This window comes from Polistes canadensis, unplaced genomic scaffold (genome assembly GCF_001313835.1).
Source record: "Polistes canadensis isolate GaletaPanama2010 unplaced genomic scaffold, ASM131383v1 scaffold_31, whole genome shotgun sequence".
Taxonomy (NCBI): domain Eukaryota; kingdom Metazoa; phylum Arthropoda; class Insecta; order Hymenoptera; family Vespidae; genus Polistes; species Polistes canadensis.
In genome coordinates this window covers 482,375-501,417 of record NW_014569578.1, presented here as the reverse complement: position 1 = coordinate 501,417, position 19,043 = coordinate 482,375, and the positions used below count along the sequence as shown (strand labels likewise).

General features: G+C 29.7%; 1 protein-coding gene across 13 annotated transcripts in view; it reads right to left on the bottom strand.

Annotated features, from left to right (window-relative positions):
* The window catches only part of LOC106784152 (CLIP-associating protein 1), a 37,009-nt gene that overhangs the window by 6,849 nt on the left and 11,117 nt on the right, over positions 1 to 19,043 (bottom strand). Inside the window, exons 4-27 of one of the 13 annotated variants that reach the window (XM_014743385.1) lie at positions 18,774 to 18,950; positions 18,041 to 18,117; positions 9,109 to 9,140; positions 8,718 to 8,802; positions 8,027 to 8,098; positions 7,409 to 7,566; positions 7,095 to 7,331; positions 6,624 to 6,877; positions 6,377 to 6,561; positions 6,104 to 6,229; positions 5,766 to 5,876; positions 5,620 to 5,649; positions 5,403 to 5,498; positions 5,084 to 5,264; positions 4,325 to 4,562; positions 3,403 to 3,468; positions 2,630 to 2,961; positions 2,222 to 2,525; positions 1,853 to 2,010; positions 1,620 to 1,773; positions 961 to 1,093; positions 714 to 873; positions 386 to 617; positions 109 to 321 (exon numbers count right to left, since the gene is read on the bottom strand). In XM_014743385.1, coding sequence (XP_014598871.1) covers positions 109 to 321; positions 386 to 617; positions 714 to 873; positions 961 to 1,093; positions 1,620 to 1,773; positions 1,853 to 2,010; positions 2,222 to 2,525; positions 2,630 to 2,961; positions 3,403 to 3,468; positions 4,325 to 4,562; positions 5,084 to 5,264; positions 5,403 to 5,498; positions 5,620 to 5,649; positions 5,766 to 5,876; positions 6,104 to 6,229; positions 6,377 to 6,561; positions 6,624 to 6,877; positions 7,095 to 7,331; positions 7,409 to 7,566; positions 8,027 to 8,098; positions 8,718 to 8,802; positions 9,109 to 9,140; positions 18,041 to 18,117; positions 18,774 to 18,950 — 3,811 coding nt within the window. The remainder of the gene's footprint in view (positions 1 to 108; positions 322 to 385; positions 618 to 713; positions 874 to 960; positions 1,094 to 1,619; positions 1,774 to 1,852; positions 2,011 to 2,221; positions 2,526 to 2,629; positions 2,962 to 3,402; positions 3,469 to 4,324; positions 4,563 to 5,083; positions 5,265 to 5,402; positions 5,499 to 5,619; positions 5,650 to 5,765; positions 5,877 to 6,103; positions 6,230 to 6,376; positions 6,562 to 6,623; positions 6,878 to 7,094; positions 7,332 to 7,408; positions 7,567 to 8,026; positions 8,099 to 8,717; positions 8,803 to 9,108; positions 9,141 to 18,040; positions 18,118 to 18,773; positions 18,951 to 19,043) is intronic. The other 12 variants (XM_014743386.1, XM_014743388.1, XM_014743389.1 and 9 more) reach the window with 12 other exon arrangements.

Here is a 19,043-nt window from a genome sequence, read left to right as displayed (position 1 = left end):
CAAGTTTTGCTAATTTTAATATTTTACATATCACGAAAAAAAAAGATTATTTAAGACACTCTGTATATTATTAGAATGGTACACGATATTTTCAATAAAAATATTTACCTTAATAAGTCCTGGCATAATTTTCGAAAGATGAGGCTCTATAGCTTCGCGTCCCCAGTGTTCAACTATCTTGTGAAGCATTTTAATCGCTCCCATATTTAAAGGAAATGGTTCTGTTGTTATTATAGTTGACACAACAAGAATAATTTGTTCTGGTCTGAGAGCAATAGCAATTGTCGCTGCACACTTCTCCGCTGTCCGAAGAACCTGTGCCTTTTTTTCTTATTATAAATTATATAACATGCATATTTAATAATTATTACAAACGAACAAATACCTCTGTCATCCTTACCGGCGCTCTAACATTATCTCCGCTAGAAGTACCATCGGCTTTCTGATCATCAAACTTATGGGCAGTGATTACTTTCAATACCAACAATTCAGGAAAAACAGAAAAACATTCCAAAAGTTCTGGACATTTGAGCATTTCAATTAAGGTCTGAAGTACTTCTATTTGTAACTGTTGACTATCGCTATTTACCCTATCTAATAATGTTTTGAGAAGCTTTCTGATAAAACGAGAAAAGAAAAAAGAAATTGTTAATCCAAAGAGATAAATCAAGAATATTCAAAATATAATATAAATATAATAAAAATAAGTATACTTGAAATTTTGTTTGACATATGTAGCGTCTCCTTCTCGAACATATGCCTGAAAATTCTGCAAAGCTGTTATTTTTTCGGAAGTTTGCGTCAATTTAGATTGTATAGTTTTAATCATATTATCTAATATTTCTGGTCTTTTGGCGGAGTCTGGGGATGATCCTAAAATAAAATGATTTGAAATATATTTCAAGTTTAATCAATCCTTATATTAACATTTATTCAATTATATATCTTCTGTGTTTTTACCATGATTTTTATAACCATTGTTCTCTTGAGGTAATATAAGATCTCCAGCGATTGTATCACTCGAACCATTTACTGTTATATTTGTAACAGATCGTCCTCTTTGTGTTGGTGATGATACTGAAGAAGACCTTCCCTGATAATAATAATAATAATGATAATTATAATAATAATAATAAAATATTAATAAATAATAAATAATAAGAGGCATGTTGCAACAGGACAAATTGAAAATAATACTTAGTATACTATCAACTACAGGAAAATACTACGGAACATTCATCAATACATTCACGCACTACAACTACATCCAGACACATACATATAGTTAGAAACATTTATAATCATTGACATATATTCAATACATTATAAAATTATAACTAGAAAAGCTTGACCATGATCTACGTATTTTCTGATGTAGCATAAATCAAAAAACCGTCTGAGAGAAAAAATATAATAATATTTATAAAAACGTTGTACTAAACAGTATATAAAAATGTTTATTAATACATTGCATGTTATAAGAGTTATGTTATTAATGTAAAATATAAGAATGAAAAGTATATGAATAACATAGCACGACAGGAAAAATTAATGTCACACACGCAATGTATTAAATAAATAAATAACTTATATCTTTATAAAAGAAATAATAGTTTTACCGAATTAGATAACGTTAGACCTTCTATCCTTTCTTCTAAATCAGCCATATTACTAATACCACTATCTTTGCTTGTTGTAGCTCTTTCTAAACGCTCGAATCCATAATTTTGAATTTCCGCTGTTGTACGTCGCAACGATCTGTAGGAAGAGATTCTAGATTAAAATGTTTGAAATATATGAATGGAATATGCTATTTTTAAATGTAATTATTTAACATTTATTACTATCTTACTTATAAACTTCTTCCAAATTTTCATCTGCCGTATCAACATCGTTCTTCTTATTACGAGCAGGAGAGTGTTGAGCTCTTGGGGGTGGAGTTCCAGGAGAAGCTGGATTACTCGATCCTGATGACTTCAAATAATTCTGAACCAAGGGCAATGCAGCTTCCTATATAAAAATAACATGAATAAAATATACAATTTAAACTAAATAAACACATTCTGTGTCAGATAATATCTCAGCGACTTTTCGTTTAACCCTCATGGGTCGTATGCTGTTTACGTATAAATATCGAAAATTTCAACATTTTTAGATGATGCGTATGTAGTATGGAACAATTGAAAAAATTAACTTGCTAAAAGGACTTTTAATAACTTACTTGATAGTATTTCGGTAATTCCGCTAAAATCATTGTAACTTGTGGAGGATTTAAATTGTAAAGTGCTATAAACGCTTCCTGTGCGTGCCTTCTAACATCTTGACTTTTTACATCGCTCGTCCAGTCAAGTAATCTAGCTAGAGCAGTCCCTGCAGAATTGTTTAGAGCAGAAGGTTCTGCCGTTTCCGCTATTTGTGTAACAAATGTAAGGGAAGCAACTTTTACACGAGAATTTGGCGTTTGCGTCGGATCGGTTAAATATCTCATTACAGCTGGTAATAGTTGTTCACCAGGGAAAGATTCTCTATTCAGACAAAAAGTTGATACAATTATAATAATAATAATAACAATATTAATAAAATTATCATGTAAATTTTATATTAATTATCCATTTGAAATAAGTTTTACCTTACAACATCCAGCGTTCGATGAATTTTAGCTTGAATAGATCCTAATAGATCTGTACCCAATTTGTTTAAAAGTCTCGCACATAAAACGTATATCCAATCATTAAGATCTTCATTATGTGTCGTAATTAGTTCATTTAAAGTATCCAGAAATAAGCTGAACACTTTGGTATGCGAATCCATAAACATTTTAGTAAAAATATCCGTAACTTTACGCAATTCACTTGCAGTCAATGTACGTCCATTTGCAAGAAAATGTTGTAGTCCCAGCAAACCCTCCTTTCTGTCACCCCAATGTTTGTGAGCACAATTTTCTATTATTTCTTTAATATCCTAAAAAACAAGAACTTTTACAGTAATACAGAATTTGATTTTATTAGATCGCATGTAGTTTTATGAAATATACTTTCTTATGTTAAATATATATTTTTAATATCTAAATTTATTAAATCAGAAATAACTTCACATATTTGATTGATATAATTTATTGACTGATTGAAGAAAATGATCTAAAACCTAAATGAACGATATGAAATAAAACGTAAAATTTAATAAAATCAAAGAGAAATAGATTAATCGATAATTAACTAATGAACTTATATTTGTGAATTAACTATATGTAGGATAAACAAAATCTTTGTCAAATAGATGGTGTAGATATGTATAATGTGAGAAATATTTCTAATGTCAGCAATGATTATAATACAAATGTTATAAATATCCGAGAAAAAGGCAAGTTGTGAGAAAATTCAAGAAAAACTAAATTTCACAAACCTTTGGGATAGACTGATCCCAGTTATCACGGTACAGTCTTTGTTGGGAGCCACTCCATGAGAACGACTAATGGGTAGATGGACGATGGATAGATACGAAGTAAACAATGGCACATTGCGTTAGTCCAAACCAAACAAACACGCCGCAACAAAAAGGAAAATGAAAAATCAGACATGCGTTAGCTACATTGTGCAGAATGCCCAACTCTGCGTTAAAAAATTTCCCTTTCTTCATTTATCTAATTATTATTCCTCTTGATTTAACACGTTTTATCAAAATTATTTATAAGATGTTAATAAAAATTAATTTCAGTTCTATACAAAATAACGTTTTAGAAACGTATCTATATACCAATAGAATCAAAATATACCACTACTAATACCAGAATAATAAACTTTTTGTGACCACAACTATTGATATGTACAAAAATTATAGTATAATGTTAGTATGACAAATACCTAAGATGATAATGATTAAAAAATGGTATACACAATATAGATAAGAACTGCATCATAAGCATTTTGCAGCACACAATAAAATGAAAATATGAAATATTATTCAAATAACAATCAATAAATTACTTAAATTCGTACTATTACATTTTTACATATATCAATACAATTATAAATTACAGCATATTCATTATCTGTATTACTTTCATATTTACACATCAGAAATTTAACCGCAATATTGTATTTTATAAATAAATAAAAAACGCAAACTTAAAGGAGATGGTAAGCATACTTAAAACATGTAGCATGCAGTAAACATTAAGTGCTTCACTACTAAAAGTTTTGATAAGGGAAAGCTAGATCTAACAATGAATATGCTTTGTCGAATGTTATCATTGATTTCTGTTTAACTTCAAATTATTTTGAAATGAGAAACATAATACGACTGATTTTCAAACTTCAAAACTCACATCACTAGGTCGCCTGAAACTGTCCATGCTGCGTTCTGAACATATACTGCTAGTTTCGCTGTCATCACTGTGTTCGCTTTTAACTCTTGTAGCTCTATTATAACAACTGTCAATACTATCAAAAGTAAATGCATCTGCTAAAGCAGATTCTGCTTCACGAGATTGTTGTAACATCTTTTGTGCCAAAACTGGTCTAGACTGAGGTCTATCTGTTGGTGACATATGTAAACTCCTTCCTCTAATTAATTATAATTATATAATATTATTATCACATAATTTCAATTTATTACAATGTGCATTTATTATAATAAATATATAGGGCCATTCTATACCAACTGGACCACTTTTATAGATAACCCATTTCGATTCGACTACAAATTTTATATATTATTTATCCTGACAAAAGACATATTCATGGTTTTTTTCAAATTTAAGTGGTCGCCTTCATTTTTTTTTAGGTGTGATAAAAAATATAAAATATAATATTTTCAGCTTAATCGAAAAGGAGTCATCTAAAAAAGTAGCCGACTTGGTCGGAGTGCCCCATACATATATATGTATACACCTAAGACTCTTGTTACACGGTTTTATTAACATAAGTTAAGAACACTTCACCTTTTCAATCAATCGTTACACAACTTTTGTTACACGATACTTTACCGCGTAAAAAGAGTCCCAAGTATATGTTTTTGTAAACAATTACAGATACTTAAATACTTAAATATTACTCTAAACAAAATATTATTATATTAGACATACCGTATTTTAGATGCAAAACTTCGATCCATTCCAAATCTCTGTGGACTAGGTTCACGGCTATTGCCTGTACTTCGAATACCATGTCCAGATAATTTCCTTGGTCTTGCCATTAATGATTCTCCTTCACGATTATACGTTGTATAACTCAACCTCGACGATGGTGAGCCTGACCTACTGCTGGCTACCATTAAAAATAGGAAAACGTATAAGATTCTTGTAAAATTATATGCAGATTTGTGTAAGTATACATGTGTATATGATTAAATGATTAAAAATAATTGAAAAATGATGGAAATCTTAATCATTTTGAAACACTTACGTTGCGATTGTGAAACTCCTGCTACCCTTGTTCTTGTCCTAGCTGTCCGCTCAGGACTAGCAACAGCAGCGGTATCAGGTGATTTACTGTGTCTTGCTATACAATAAACATAATAGAGTTAGCAAAAATAAATGAACAATCTGTGTATCAATACAAATGTTGAGAGAGACAAAAAGAATATGCAAATATTACACTGAAAGGTAACAAATAATAATACCTTGTTTACCCTGATGACTATGATCATTATCTTCAGGCAGCATAATAATAATAATTCAATAAAAGGGAAATACACAACTAACTAACTAATTTTAATTATCTGTCGCGCCTTCTAAAATAATATAAAATAAATATTTAAATACTTACGAAGTGTAGCTTTGTATCTACTCATATTTCCATATGTCAATCTTGCTTTAGCTCTTTGGGCAGCTTGTAAATCTATCGCACTAGTAGATCTAACACCCGGCGTGACTCGATCTGTAAAAACATGAACAACGTAATTTTTGCATCTAAAAGAATGTTAACAATCAATAACATTACAATAAACATATATAAATATATCATGTTGGCCCAAGCACAAAGTGTCTGTAAATTAACAATAATACTAATGATCGTAAAAGTAATGACAATTCTATATTTTAAATAGAAACATGTAATGTAGAAAAATTGCATAAAACATAAAATAATTACAATGATGCAATTACAATGATTATCTGTGGGTCTTTGTAGAATTGGGATGCCGGATTGACGATATGAACGAGGTAATGACGGAGTACGTCTGAGAGGGCCATGAGGTTGGCCTGGTGTCTGATGTAAGTTTTCTGTACTACCTTTGTATATTTAATGCAAAGAAGAGACATAAAGCAGCATGAAAAAAAGAACAATATAGATTTTATTTAAATCATTGAACCTCCGATAATTAATTTTCTTTTTTATTTTTTGTTAAACATTTTTGTATTACTAATTAAAATATCTACCTGTGGCACTTAACGCAGGTCTTGATGCTCTTGGACTAACGCTTGTTGATCGTGTTACTACATTTAAACTGTTGATGCTTCCGCTGTTACTAAGAGACATCAGTGAACGCTTGTATGTTGCATCAAGACTGTTAAGAAGTATCTCTGCTTGTTCCGGAAAATGCTCTTTAAAAGCCCAATACGATCTAAACAGATATGACTAAGAATTATAATCTGTTTGAGAGAAATATAATTCATCGGTACTTACTTTCGGGCGAATACTCTTGCCTCAGAATCAGAATCAGCGATTCCTTTTTTAATAGCCTCTTGCAACACCATTACATGTTTTTGCAACATTTGAGTAGGCCACGTTTGTAAAATTGAATTTAAATATTCACACGAAGCCCGACGAATGTCTTTACTCTTGCTATTTAACGAAGATGTAATGATTGGGATGAATCGACTGCAATGTGTATTTTGAAGGATAAACCTAACTGCTACAGCCCCTGCTGTTGCCACGACCTAATGATGTAACAAATATAATAATGATATATGTTAATTTAGAGTTCTTTCGTGTTATTAACTAAATAACTTAACAGAATTGAATTTTCTATTTGGAAAGCAAGATTTACAAACGCGTTAATGAATTTGTTTATTTTTTATCTATTTTCAAAAAATGTATTATCTATACATATATTTACTAATTATATATTATTCACAAATACAGTATCAACATTACCTTGGCACTATTCTGTATGAGGTTCATTAGAGTCAAAAGAACTGATTCTCCAAAACTGGCAAACTTGGTCTTTAAATGCTGACTCAGAAATGCCAAAGTAATACAAGCTTCTCTAACAACCTGTGACCTAAGATCTGTACATGCAGTTTCAAATGGTCGCTGTATACTTTTAAGACAATCCAAAAAATTCTCATAGTTCATACCACCGGCAAGAACAATTGCTCGAAGTTTTTTCATCTGTAAGGATACAATTTATATATAACTTGTATAATGGCATAAAATTGCGAAATAGCATAAATTTAAAAAATGCATACACTCTCTGTTCTTTGTTTCCAGTCCTTCTTATCATCTCCAATAATATCTTTAATATTTTTCATTTGTTCTTCCAAATCCTTTGCAGAGAATAAATTAACCATTAATACATCCTCAAACGATGTTAAAAATGTTTCTTCATCTACAGCACCAGCTTGACCTAGGTATTTTATAAAGTTAAAATAAAAATAAATAGGTATGTATTTTAAAATATATCATCAAATTTATCAATAACAAAGTCATCATTCAGATTTGAAATAGAGCTATTGGACAAATTACTCTATTAAAACTTTAGTGTATTTAAACTTAAAAATAAAATAATGGAATTATAATATAATTATAAAAAAGCATCTTACTATAACATTTATGTGTTTATATGCAATAGTGGAAACAATCACACAACATATAGATAAAAACCATAAAAACAAAATGCACATAGTTAAATGACCAAAATAACTTGTTCTATTCAAATAAGCTTTTGCATAGAATAATTATTTAGTTATTACTTTAATAATTTATCAATATTTACTACTCTAGCAGTTATATGTATATATTTAATTAGAAGATAACAATATAATGCTAAAGTAGCAAAAAAAATTGCCAATAAAAATTGTAGATACCTGATGTTAATCTATGTGGCATAGACCTACTGACGGTTGTGGCTCGTAGAACCGTTGCATGTATAGGCGTAGCTGTCATGCAAGCAAATTGTTAGCAATCTTATTAGCAAAATATGAATACTTTATTGATGCTTGAATAACAAAACTTTAAAAAATAATATATCATGATTAAATAGCAATACAAAATAATAAATAAGCATAAGGATCATATTATATTCCAGCGCACAAATGTGCAGCAAATGCATGAAAATGTGCTACTTTTATAATGTTAACAGACAAATTACGACACATATATGAAATAATTAAAATTTATCAAAATAAATGTGTGTATGAAAATTATGTTTAGTAAAAATATCAATCAAAGCTAGTGAACAAAAAAACAAAAAAAGATACATGATAGATGTTCTAGAAGTAATTATTAATAAATGTCAATATGTATTGTTAATAACATTACGATAAATATAAAATTTACATGGAAATAATATGTTAAATATGCTAAACAAGTTTAATTTTGTATAGAATATACAAATGCATTTTAAATAAATAATGATGCAAGCTTAAATACAAACTATAAAAAAAAAGTATTGCTTTTTTTGAATGCATTGATTTTGTTACACCAACACATTATCCATTTTTGATAATAATTATATGCAGTTATTGCAGGTCAATAAACAATAAATCTTGTATATACCTAATGCAGAACTTGGTGTCTTTGCTGGGCCAAATTGGCCTCTTTTGAGAGGTGCAGCCGTTCTTTTCGAAGGTGCTGACTTAATCTGCAATGTAGAAACACTTAGATTTGTAAAAGATCTTTCTATCTCTATTATGAATGAACCTTCTTGATACAATTATAAGATATTAGAATTGAATTCGTTTTAAGATGTTCAGATATTAATAATTTTAAATCTAATTTAATTATAAATTTAAATATCAGTGGGTTACTATAGTCACCAGTAGGGTACTGGAAAGTTTACAACATTGGGTGACTATAGTCATTGATAGTATACAATGAGCATCAAACATTAGGTAACTGTAGTTATTGGTAGTATAAAAAGGGTTAAAATGTGTATATTATTATTTACCATTCTGTCAGGCTCATCAGTGTCTTTACCAACTGCAACAAAAAAGAAATATATATATATATATTATAATTTGAGAGAAACAAAACAGCTAGAGAAAATCTAGTTAGTGATAGTTATCGAGAAACAGTATGGATAACAATGAATGTACCTAATTCAGGATATAACCATGGCGGTTTATGTATATCGCAATGACATCCTCTAGCTCTTGCACCAGGATGTTTAACGATATTATCCCATTGAAGAATCCATTTACTACTAACATCCCATATCTTTTTATCGATACTAGGATACTTCTTTAATCCACGATGTGGACAACGATGTCCACTCGGAACCAATATTTCATTACCATTCATTTCGAACACACTTAAAAGGATATATATATATATTTTTTTTTTAAATCAATACACTTTTTCTTTTATACTTTTTAATTTATGTCTATAAAAATAACATAACTCACGCGATATTTTCATGATAACACTTTTTATACATTGTGTATAGATTGTATACAATATATGGTTATTTGAATATTTCATAAATATTGTTCCAAATAAAATCTTAAAAGTCTCTGAAAGTTTCCTTTTATTTATATACTCGTAGTACACAAGGAATAATCAAGTTTTCTCTCTTTTTTAGATTACACCGACGCGATTAGGATCATCATGATACTTTACATCACATTGGATAAAAAAAATTGAAGAAAGTGTAACGTATTTCTCACTTCTAAAGAGAAATTCTTAATTCATTGCGTGTACACGTGCAGTGAAAGTACCCCTTCATTTTATTTCGAAGATTATTTTCTATCCACGCTCTCTTAACGACAACTCTAATTTAATTGCTAATATTAACTATGGATTATTTAAGACTAACTAAATTCTATAGAAACAATATCATTTGTATGAGATATGTGAAATAAACACGAGGCGACGCAACCTTCAACAAAAAGCACGTCACTGAAGTTTACATTGTCACGAAACGTTTTTTTCAAAATTTATTTCTTCTCTATATCAACAAGAAAATATTTACTCATAAAATGTTAAAATAAGCACACAAATTTATTCATGAATTAATCAACTTCAAATTAAGAAATCGAGATTTTGTTGACAATTATCACACATGAAAGGCGAGATAATTAAACGAACGATATATTATAGGATAAACACAGAAGATAATTGGCATCGAATAGAAATTCGGTTTACATTAAGCTGTTATCAATTTGCGATGAAACGAAATATTATTGAAACATTTAAGAAAAGATCTACATTTTATAATATAAAATATTGCAACAATAAGGATTAGTACTTTTACTCGAAAAAAATATAATTTGTTTACTTCAAAATTGAAATTAAGAAATTCAAATAACATTGGGTACTATTTCCAAAATTTGCGAAATAAATGAAATATAAATAAAACTGGATGATGTAATAAAAATAAGGATTATTATTTTGTTTTTCTTGAAAAATATATGGTTAAATTGATTTTATTTCTCTTAACATTCAAAAGAAGAACGAACAATGGATGATCGGGGAAATATTTAATTTTAATACAGCCCTGGGACCCTCGATTGATGCGACACAACAAAGAGAAAGGACTAAAGACGCAACGTGACTGCGAGGGGAATTGAAGCACGTGTTTGTACCAGTCTTGAATAATAAAAAATAAACACAAAAGATATAGTTTTAATATACACTTGCGGTTTTACTCCGATCGATATTTATTCTTATAAGATATATATATATATGTTTAAACCACGAGTCAATATTTTTACCATCGCTTTATCACTTCTAACGTACATTATTGCTTCTATTTTTTGTTTTCCTTTATTTGAACATATACGCGCTTTAGTATTTACTCACGGCCATATACATTTATTACGTTCAATCGTTACACGATTCTAATTTTTATTATAAGAGCTTCGAATAATCTATGCATATCAGAACGGACAAGGACAATGGAAAAAAAAAAAATATAAAAATATATACCATGTAACTAATAGCAAATGAATTTTTTTTAACGTCCGTCATCGACCACCTGAAAGCATTGAATGTGTATGAATATAAATAGATAAAGTTAAATATTACATAGAACCGTATCTACATAAGTAGGAATAATTATTGCTAATGACGTAAAACATTTTACAAAAGATAATAGAAAAGGGAATGAAAAACGAAAAGGTAAATAATTACGTCAAATGTAATAAACGCACAATTGAGTCCTCTTCCCGTCCCTCTAAACCCAAAAACAAAAACAAAAAAATTAAAATGCAACAAACAAAGATCTATTTAGTAAGTGTGAATTCAACGCGTGTTCCACCGGTACATTTGCATATAATTATGTGTAGCAAATAATAAGGTGCCTTGATATTAAATTCATCAATTATCAAAATCGCCATCTTTTTATATTGCCAAGGAATTCGGCAATTGCTTAAAAAATGGACAAAAGTCATCGAAAATAATGGAGACCATTTGAAAGAATAACAGATGCATGATTACTTTTATTTATAAATAAATTTGTTTAGAAAAAGGCACCCCAAATATAATTGCTACACCTAATACATAAAGATTTACATATAATCATTATACAAATATACCGAGGCTTCGTGAATTTCTAAATATATTGTAATAAATTACACGAAGTTCGACACTTTTACTACCGATTCGCAAGTTGTTCGCGACTCGACTCGCGAAGCAAACTAAACTGCGGCGTGTCTCGTCGAAAGACTCCCCAGGTTTGGCTAAGAGAAAAAGAGGTGGGGGAAGGGGCAACACCACAAAGCTCTCTTCCTCCATCGTTGCCCCAAATGCTTCGATCACGAGGGTCCAGATAACACATAGGGAGGGAACATGCGATGCGAATCTCTATCGGAAATTCCTTTTCATCTTTCCGTTTCCCACTTCCTATTACTATAAGTTTCATTTCTTGATTACACGGCATGATATCGAGGTTACCCAATTAAAGATCGTGGAATAAAATAAAAGGGAAAATTTACATGGATAGTATATCAAACAAAAATATTGATATATATACTTACTATCATTTTTTGTAAAATATTATCCTTAATAAATTTTTAAGAGTACGATTTTTTTTATTAAATTTGATTTTAAAATATGTCTTTTATATTTTCAGTGTTTAAAAGCACACAGATATATTTTAAAAGAATTATAAATATTTTTAATTAGTATATAATAAAACGGAATAAATAAATGATAAACAACGTATAACTTTATTTTTTTTTGTAAAGTTAATCGATTTGGCAAATGACCGGGCTCATTTGTGTGTCTAGACTTGGAAGTAATATTTTTGGCTGAGGCGCCAGCCAGGATTTAAAAAGGACGAACACAGCAATAGTTGTTTCACACTCTGAGATATACACAATCTTTTTTATCTTCTTCTTCTTCTTCTTCTTTTATTAGGACTGTATCCTGTTATCAATTCTTTTATAATCTATATAATAAATACAGTAGAAAGGAACCATTACAATTACATATGTTGTAACCAAAAATTTACCCAATAACAAAGATTATTTTTTAACAATGAAAAAGTTAAAAAAAAACAGACTACTTTTTGTATAGATCGCATATAAAAAAAAATCGATGACATTTAGGTGCCATTTCTATTTTACAAAATGACGTGACTTAATTTTAATTTCAAGCCTGTGATCTTCTTAGAATTGACGATACGAAAGTTAAACGGAAAAGAATTAGAAAATGTTTTCTACTCGGAATATATTTTTACATTGATGTCAACGGAGTTCTCAGGAGAAAGCAAAAGAGGCAACGTGAACGTTATTAACGGGCATTCAATCGACAATGCCGATAGTCAGGAATTTCCTCCATGCGACAATCTTCGGCGAATTGTAAGTCGTTAATGTCACGACTTATGTATATTGTATATACTCTCGCTAGATTCTATGATTTTTTTGCGTAACACGAAATACGAATAAATAAAAATATATGTAAGATACAAATAAATTCCATAGCGTCTGTTTTCGATGGATCTCTCTCATAGCTTGGTTGTGACCTTCGTCGAAATAACAAAACGACGTAAATAGATGATGTGAAATAGAAAAAAAAAAAAAAAGAAGAAACTTCACAGAAAATGAAGTCGGTGTAAAATGAACAAAATTTATGCAAATCGTAGATCGATAATTTAAGATAATTTTGATATTTGTTAAAGTTTTGTATGGTATAATGGCTTTTTACTATATTGCTGTATATTATTATTTACTGTATTATTATATAATAAAATATACTATTATAAACTAGTATAATAATATATAGTAATAGTATACAGTAATAAAAACTGTTATAACGTTGTGTATACATATATATCTAGTAATTATAATATTTTATTTTTTATTTCAAGCTATGAATCTTCAGCTACAGTGTTGCAATATGGGCCTACTATGCCGTAACTTCAAATAGCTGCCAAACAAAATGTATAATTTTTCAATTTGGTAAAGCGACTTTTGGGACACTCTCATGTATGTATATGTATAAGTATATGTATAATATAATATAATATAACAATATATACTATTTTTATTATTTATAGTATAGTATACATTATCATGGCACTATTACTGGAGTACAAATTTACCGATTTCGTGGAGGTTATATGTTTAGCATAAGTGGAAAGAGAGGATTAGAATAAAATAAACGATTCGGAGTATTTCTCACGCATGACAATGATACCGGCTATTGAATTTCATATTAGTTCAAGAAGAGGAACATCGAACCCACAAATCGTTTATTTATACATGAAACAACGTTGCTAAGAAAAATTGGTTAAGCCTACGCTAACATACGTGTTCGTATTTACTAAGCTACATAAGGAAGGTGATAATGGCACAGCCAACAACATTACATAATATTGCATATACGTTGCATATTATCGTACGTAAACATACGTTTATACCGTATATCGTCAGCCATCATAAACTTAAAACTAACATTCAAAGATAATTCTGATCTATAATAATTTGCATTCCCATCTTCGTCCAAAATTCTTTTTTTATTTTTCTTTATAACGCATCTAATCGGAAATTTTTGCTCGGTAAATAACAACGATCGTCTGTATTCTTTTTTTTTTTCTTATTTTATTTATTTTTATAATCTAACGATCTCGAGTAAGAAAAGTTTAAGGATAAAAATTTCAATGATACGTACCGTTGTTTTAACTTGAGATAATATGCTACATTGATTATGTTAATTATAAAAACTCGTATCTAAACTGTTTAGCGTCGTTTAGTTTTATTTAAATTGAAACAACGTTTGTCTCATTGCGTCTTATTGATCGTGCCTGTAAAAGTAGATATTGAGAGAGAGAGAGATACAATTTTCTTTGATAATTCTTTGACCGCGATTATGGTCGCGATTACATTAGTTGTTTATAACGTTATAAACGTGAGTTCTCAAGTTACACCACGTACCGAAGTCAAGTCAATCGAGTGACCTGAAAGTTAACAGGGCACCAGTTAAAGAACGTCCGGTCAATGATAAAAAGGGCACCAGCAACATTCTGTATTTCATATCTGATTGTACGTATCGTGCTACGTAAAACTGTGCATACTACAGATAAATCTACGTTATATACCACCTTAACCGGCACTACCTTTCACTTTTTGTGCACGTGTTCACGTCTATACAATTTATACCATAGAGACAACGAAGTCGCGTGATTAAGATGGATTTACTATCTAACTTTCAATTAATTTCGATTGTCAATTAAATCTTTTCAACGTCTCTAAAGTCATGGATCAATATAAAGGAAGTAATAAGGGAGGTTATTTCCAACAAAGAAAGCTTCATGTATATCGATTCCTCATTGTTTTTAAGTTATACGTGTTTGTTTCTTTGTAATAATCAAATGCGCTCCCCCCAAACGCGAATCAAACATAATTTTCTTTGTCAGTGTATACTTATTATGTATTAAAATAGAATTTTTTGAGATGTACAAAATGCTGTTTTTCTTACTGTAAATAAATTTAATCGAAGCTCTTACTTTATATTATTGTTCTTAAGACTGAAATCTAAGGGTAGTTTTGTTAAATATGATTTTCACATTAAAATATTTTTGTGGCTATATTATTTAAAAAAAAAAAAAAGTTTCTAATAAAATGGAATAAATAGATAACTATACATAAGACTTTTTTATTGGAAATGATTTTTTCTATCACCTCTTTTAATTTGATTTAAAACTTTTAGGATACCACCCCCCGGTATGCATACATAATAAATGAATAATTTCTATTCATTGGATTAAAAAGAGGGAATAAAGATGAAAGAAAAATGTAAAAATTCAAATAAGACCACTTCGGTTTATGAAGAATCTCGAAAGGAAAAAGAACTTGAGTTAGAAGTTATTTAAAATTACAAACGGAAATGACAATTGTTTGATCGATTGAAAAATATGTTAGACAATTATCTTTTCACGGTTATTTTGAGTTCTATTAATAACTTTGAGATCAGCCGAACCATCGTGACTTCTGCCGAGCCCATGTATGACCTAATCGTGATCGATGCGTATTCACGAGGTGTAACAGCATGAAGGAAAGAACGGACATGTTAGTTAGCTGACAGAGAGGATAACGAAGAAAGCTGACTAGGTTCTCCTAGTCACGCTCCTTCAGCTTGTCCGTTCGAATGTAAACGACGAACGACGAATTACGAAGCGAGTTATAAAGCAAAGGAATCAAGAACCATCGTGACAAATTTGACGAATATTGATAGGTAAATATGTATGAAGGATTTTAACTATTCATGTCTTGTATCGCAATACGACACTCCTACATAATTACCAAGAGTTATCGACCAATACCAATAAAATATATATTAACTCTTTGAATTTTTACTACCAGCAGCATTGTTGCCAAACATTGCTTGTTTTTAGTTATGCCAAAAAAAAAAAAAAAATAATTTAATATTTTCTTATAAATATCTAATAAATCTAATCTAATTTTTATGTTTTGTTTTATTTTATTGTTTACGAAATAAATATTATTACTTTATATTCAAAATGTGTGTAATGTTTTTAAAATGTAAGTCACAATTACTATGATATAATTAATTGTATTGGTATAGATAATATTAAACCGTATAGAAGTATTAAACTAAATTAAATATAAGTAATAGGTTGCCCAAAAATTTGGTATTGACTTTGAAATAAATTTATGTATAAAATATATTAAAAATAATAATCGAATATAGATTTATATATAACCCAGCATTAACTTTTCGGGCAATTAAATATTTTTGTAGAAAATTGAAAACAAAAAAAATTAATTTATAGAAAGAATGAAATTAATCATCAATATGAATTTGATGTGAAACTTGAGAAATGAAAAGACCTCGATTTAAACAAAATCCTTAGATCGTCGTATTGTATTTTCCACGAAGCTATAACGTTACGTAGGAGGAAGTTATAACATGAGGATTCCTTTCCATTTTTTTCTCTATCTCTCTTCTTCGTTTCATTCTTATTGTCATTAGAAGAAACATAAGATCGATTACGTGATCATTAGCAGAATCCACGCGTGACGTGAATCATTGGATCGCATCTTCTCTTTCTTATTTCTTTCTCTTTGTTTTTTTTTTTCATATCAGAATGATCGAAAGCCTCATATTTACACTAGAAGACTTTACTGGTTTAATACGTCACAAGTATTCGATTGCCGGTGCGACATGTAATATTTGCGACCGAAATTTGAATACTCTATATAGGAAGGGGACAGTAGTCGTACAACGTTACAAGGCCGGCGATTTCGAGCGAGACATGTTCTATAACTTGGTATAGATTTTTTTTTTTTTTTTACAGGCGACGTTTGAAAGAATATACCGCCGATATTGCGTGCTACCGTATATCTATCGATACGCATGCATTTGTATATGTGAATATATATATATATATATATAGTACGTATTTACGATACTACAGTTATACTCTACAAACGTAATATTATGTAAGCGCGATACAGATAAGAAGAATTAGGAAATTCATTATATTTCCAACACGAAAAAATGACGTTTATAAATGTTATCATTTTTGTAATGTTTTGAAGTTTGTCTCGTATGAACTTTGAATCATCTACGAATGTTGACGACAAAAGAATTTCAGGTCACTTGGTTCATTTAAAAAAAAAAAAAAAAGAGGCAAAAAAGAATGAATGAATGAATGAAAAAGAAAGATAGATCATAGGTTTTTTAAAGAGCGCATAAGTACTCTCTCGCAAGCCATCGCGTTTCCTTGCTCATCGTCGATGCAATACACTCGGTCTCGCTTGTCGGGAAAGAAGAAAGAGTCTGATGAAGAAGAGGTTGCATTACAGTGCAATTAAATTAAAATTAGCTAATGCCAGGTAGTACTGTGTACGCGAAGAAGTATTCTTATCGTATTGACGAAGAAGCGGTATTCGCTGAATATTCATGAAGTAACGTGTATGCAAGAAGTTAGAAAAGGTGAGAGAGAGGTAGATAGATAGATAGGTAGATAGATAGATAGAGAAAGAAAGAAAGAGAAAGAGAGTTTGAACGGAAGGTGAATTTGCAAATGCAAAGATGTATGGTACGTGTTAACCTTTGTCTCTCCTGGATGGCAGCACGATGCAAACTCCTACGTTGAATACTATTTAATAATGCGACTACAGGATTTGTTTTTTAATAAATTCTCATAGTATCTTATCTCTATATTAGGATATGAAATTTTAAAAAGAGAGAGAGAGAATATTATAATCCGTATTTTTAAGTTATTAAAAAATAATTCGAAAATTATTTAAAAAATTATTTATAAAATTTCAAAGAAATCAATCGGGCCAAGTCGTACGGAAAACAACTAATCTTTAATGATCTGATATTTTATAAAATTAAATTGAAGATTTTAACTTTGTACAAAAATAACTCGTATAAAAAAGAAAAAATATATAAAATAATTAACTCACCATCGGATGACATTGCGAGAGGTAACAAATCGCCGGATGCTTTCAATTGATCGAATTTTTTAATCAACAAGAGAAGTCTGTAACACAAATAATACAAATATAAATATAAATATTACTAATTCATGGAGGAAAGTACTATACGCAAATAGATTCGCAACACGTTTTTACCTAACTTCTACTTATAATACGGAAAAAAGAAGGATAAAATAATTTATGTTCCTACATCAGTTGTAACTTTCCACCAAGTTTTTTTCTCCTAAGCGTTTTATAAAAAATTTATCACTACTCGTTTCTCTCTTGAATATATCATCTACATAAAAATCGATCTTGTTAAAAATAAGAAGTATTTTAGAGTTTTCATCCTTTACTTACTTCTTTTTTAACAACTTAAACTTATTAAAACTATATTTTTACGAAAAAAACTAAATGACTTTGCGTATATAAACAACAATAAGAATAATAATAATAACGAATCTAATTACTACGGATACAAATGCGGTGTCACATTTATATATATATACGTGAAAATATTAATATTATACACACACACATATATAATACTTGAATACTTTTTACAGACCAATTGATCGTGTAAAATGAACGGATATCGGTACTTCCACGTTAGAAATTAGATATGACACCGCAAGTTCTTATGTTGAAAGGATCGAACGTAGCCGTTCATCGAATTAATGCAGGCAAAGGGCCAAAGATCGATTTCTCTTATTTCGCTCACTTGGCTTGCGGCACATTGTGCTTCCTCTGCAAGTCAACGCGCAACCTCTCGCCAATGTGTCTGTACATGTCCGTTAGCGTGTTTAATGCAGTTTCTCGAACTTTTTCGGACGGGTCCGAGAGTAGTTTGACGATACTGGGAATCACACCAGAGAGAGCCATCTCGTCTGCGCCATGCCTTAAAAGAAATAAACATAAAAAATATCTGAACAATACATAAATAATAAATTTGAATAATGTAAAATATAAAAATAAATTGTACTCAAGTGTC